This window comes from Varanus komodoensis, unplaced genomic scaffold (assembly GCF_004798865.1).
Source record: "Varanus komodoensis strain SLA01 unplaced genomic scaffold, ASM479886v1 scaffold202, whole genome shotgun sequence".
NCBI classification, from domain to species: Eukaryota; Metazoa; Chordata; class Lepidosauria; order Squamata; family Varanidae; genus Varanus; species Varanus komodoensis.
Window position 1 is genome coordinate 6,469 of NW_025335572.1, and position 1,546 is coordinate 8,014.

At 50.6% G+C, this 1,546-nt stretch overlaps 1 protein-coding gene across 1 annotated transcript in view; it reads left to right on the forward strand.

Moving 5' to 3' along the window:
• The first annotated feature begins 523 nt into the window (after nt 1–523).
• Nucleotides 524–1,546, forward strand: part of LOC123023266 (vomeronasal type-2 receptor 26-like) — an 11,189-nt gene continuing 10,166 nt past the window's right edge. The window contains exon 1 of the mRNA XM_044429747.1: nt 524–1,273. Coding sequence (XP_044285682.1) covers nt 524–1,273 — 750 coding nt within the window. The remainder of the gene's footprint in view (nt 1,274–1,546) is intronic.

The following is a 1,546-nucleotide window of genomic DNA, read 5'->3' on the forward strand; positions in this document are numbered from 1 at the left end:
CACAGGTGAGGACGGAGAGGGACAGGTATATGTGGGCAGAAACCTGGACCACATTGTCATGTCCTGGGGAACTGAGGAAGTGGCCAGGCACCTCTGCACTGAGTTCAGAGACACCACTTTAGGTGCCTGCAGCCACATGGGAGAGGCTGAAAATGCCTCTACCCCTCTGGAAAGCTGAGCAAATGTCCATAGTGTGGCAGCTGGGGTCTTCTTTTCCTCACTGCATTTTAAGGGGAAAGGGAGGGGTATGCAGGGAGGATGGTGCTGTCATCACACAGTGGAAGTAGCCTTCCAAGGGGAAAGGACATGGTCTCACAGCAAGCGCATGTTTAAACTGTGGAATTCACACCACAAGGTGCAGAAATGTCCCTTAATTTGGATTGTCTAAAAACCAGGAAGAGCAAGAGTTCAGCTCTGATTGGAGGCACAACACAGTTCTGCTGTCTTCTTCCCCCTCCAGGTCAGCCACACCTTTTCTTCTCATGCCTTGAGTGATAAGACCCAGTTCCCCTTTTCCTACCCAATGGTCCCCAAGGAGCTGACCCAGTACCAGGGGATTACCCAGCTGCTCCTGCATTTCCGGTGGACGCTGGTGGGCCTGGCTTCTGTGGACACTGAAAGCGGAGAAAGGTGCATGAGGGCCTTGAACACGGAGATCACCAGGAGCAGAGTTTGTGTGGTTTTCACACTAAACATCTCAGGCTCATACAGAAGCTACCTGGAAGTCCATCGCACATTGTTTCACACATCAGGGGAAGCTGACGTTTTTGTTTATTGTGCAGAGACAAGGCCCTTCATCGAGGGCATGTATCAGATTCAAGACTATTGCGATTACCTCAGAAAATCCAAGACAGGGAAAGTGTGGATCACCACCGCTGTGTGGGACTTCTCCTTGGAACTGGTGACTAATATACCTTCACAGAACATCCAAGGCATATTTTCCTTCCTTATCCAAAAAAGTGAAAAGAAAGCAATTGATCGCTTCTTTTGGCGCTTTTCCATGTTTATGCAGCAGTTTGTCGAGAGAATATTTCAGTGTCCTTCTTCAAAGAAGACCTTGTCGGTGAAAAGATGGACAAGGTGCAGGTCAAAGGAGCAACTGTTGCTGCTTTCACAAGAGCAGACGGAGAGGATCCTGTCCCTGGACAGCCACGTCACTTACAACATTGTCCTGGCTGTGGCACGGGCTCTCGATGCTGCTGCTTCATCCATATCCAGGAGGAGGTGGCAGAAGGGAAACAAGGAAGGTGTTTTTAAGCTGCAGCCCTGGCAGGTACTCCATTTCTATCAGAGATCCCTTTGCTGAATGCAGCACTCAGTTCTTCTGTCCTGCAGCACATGCTCTGAACGCACACTCTGGAGCCACAGCAAGTGTGATCCTCGTGGAAACTCTGTTGGAAACAGACCTCTAGGGAGAGCCCTGCCACCCATTCAACCCCTTACTGTGCACACGGGCTGGCAGCAGCTCTTGGGGTTTCAGGCAGGGGTTCTTGCTTGCCCTTCTGGGGCTTGTTAAAGTGGGAGAGACCTGCAGCAGATTTTCAAG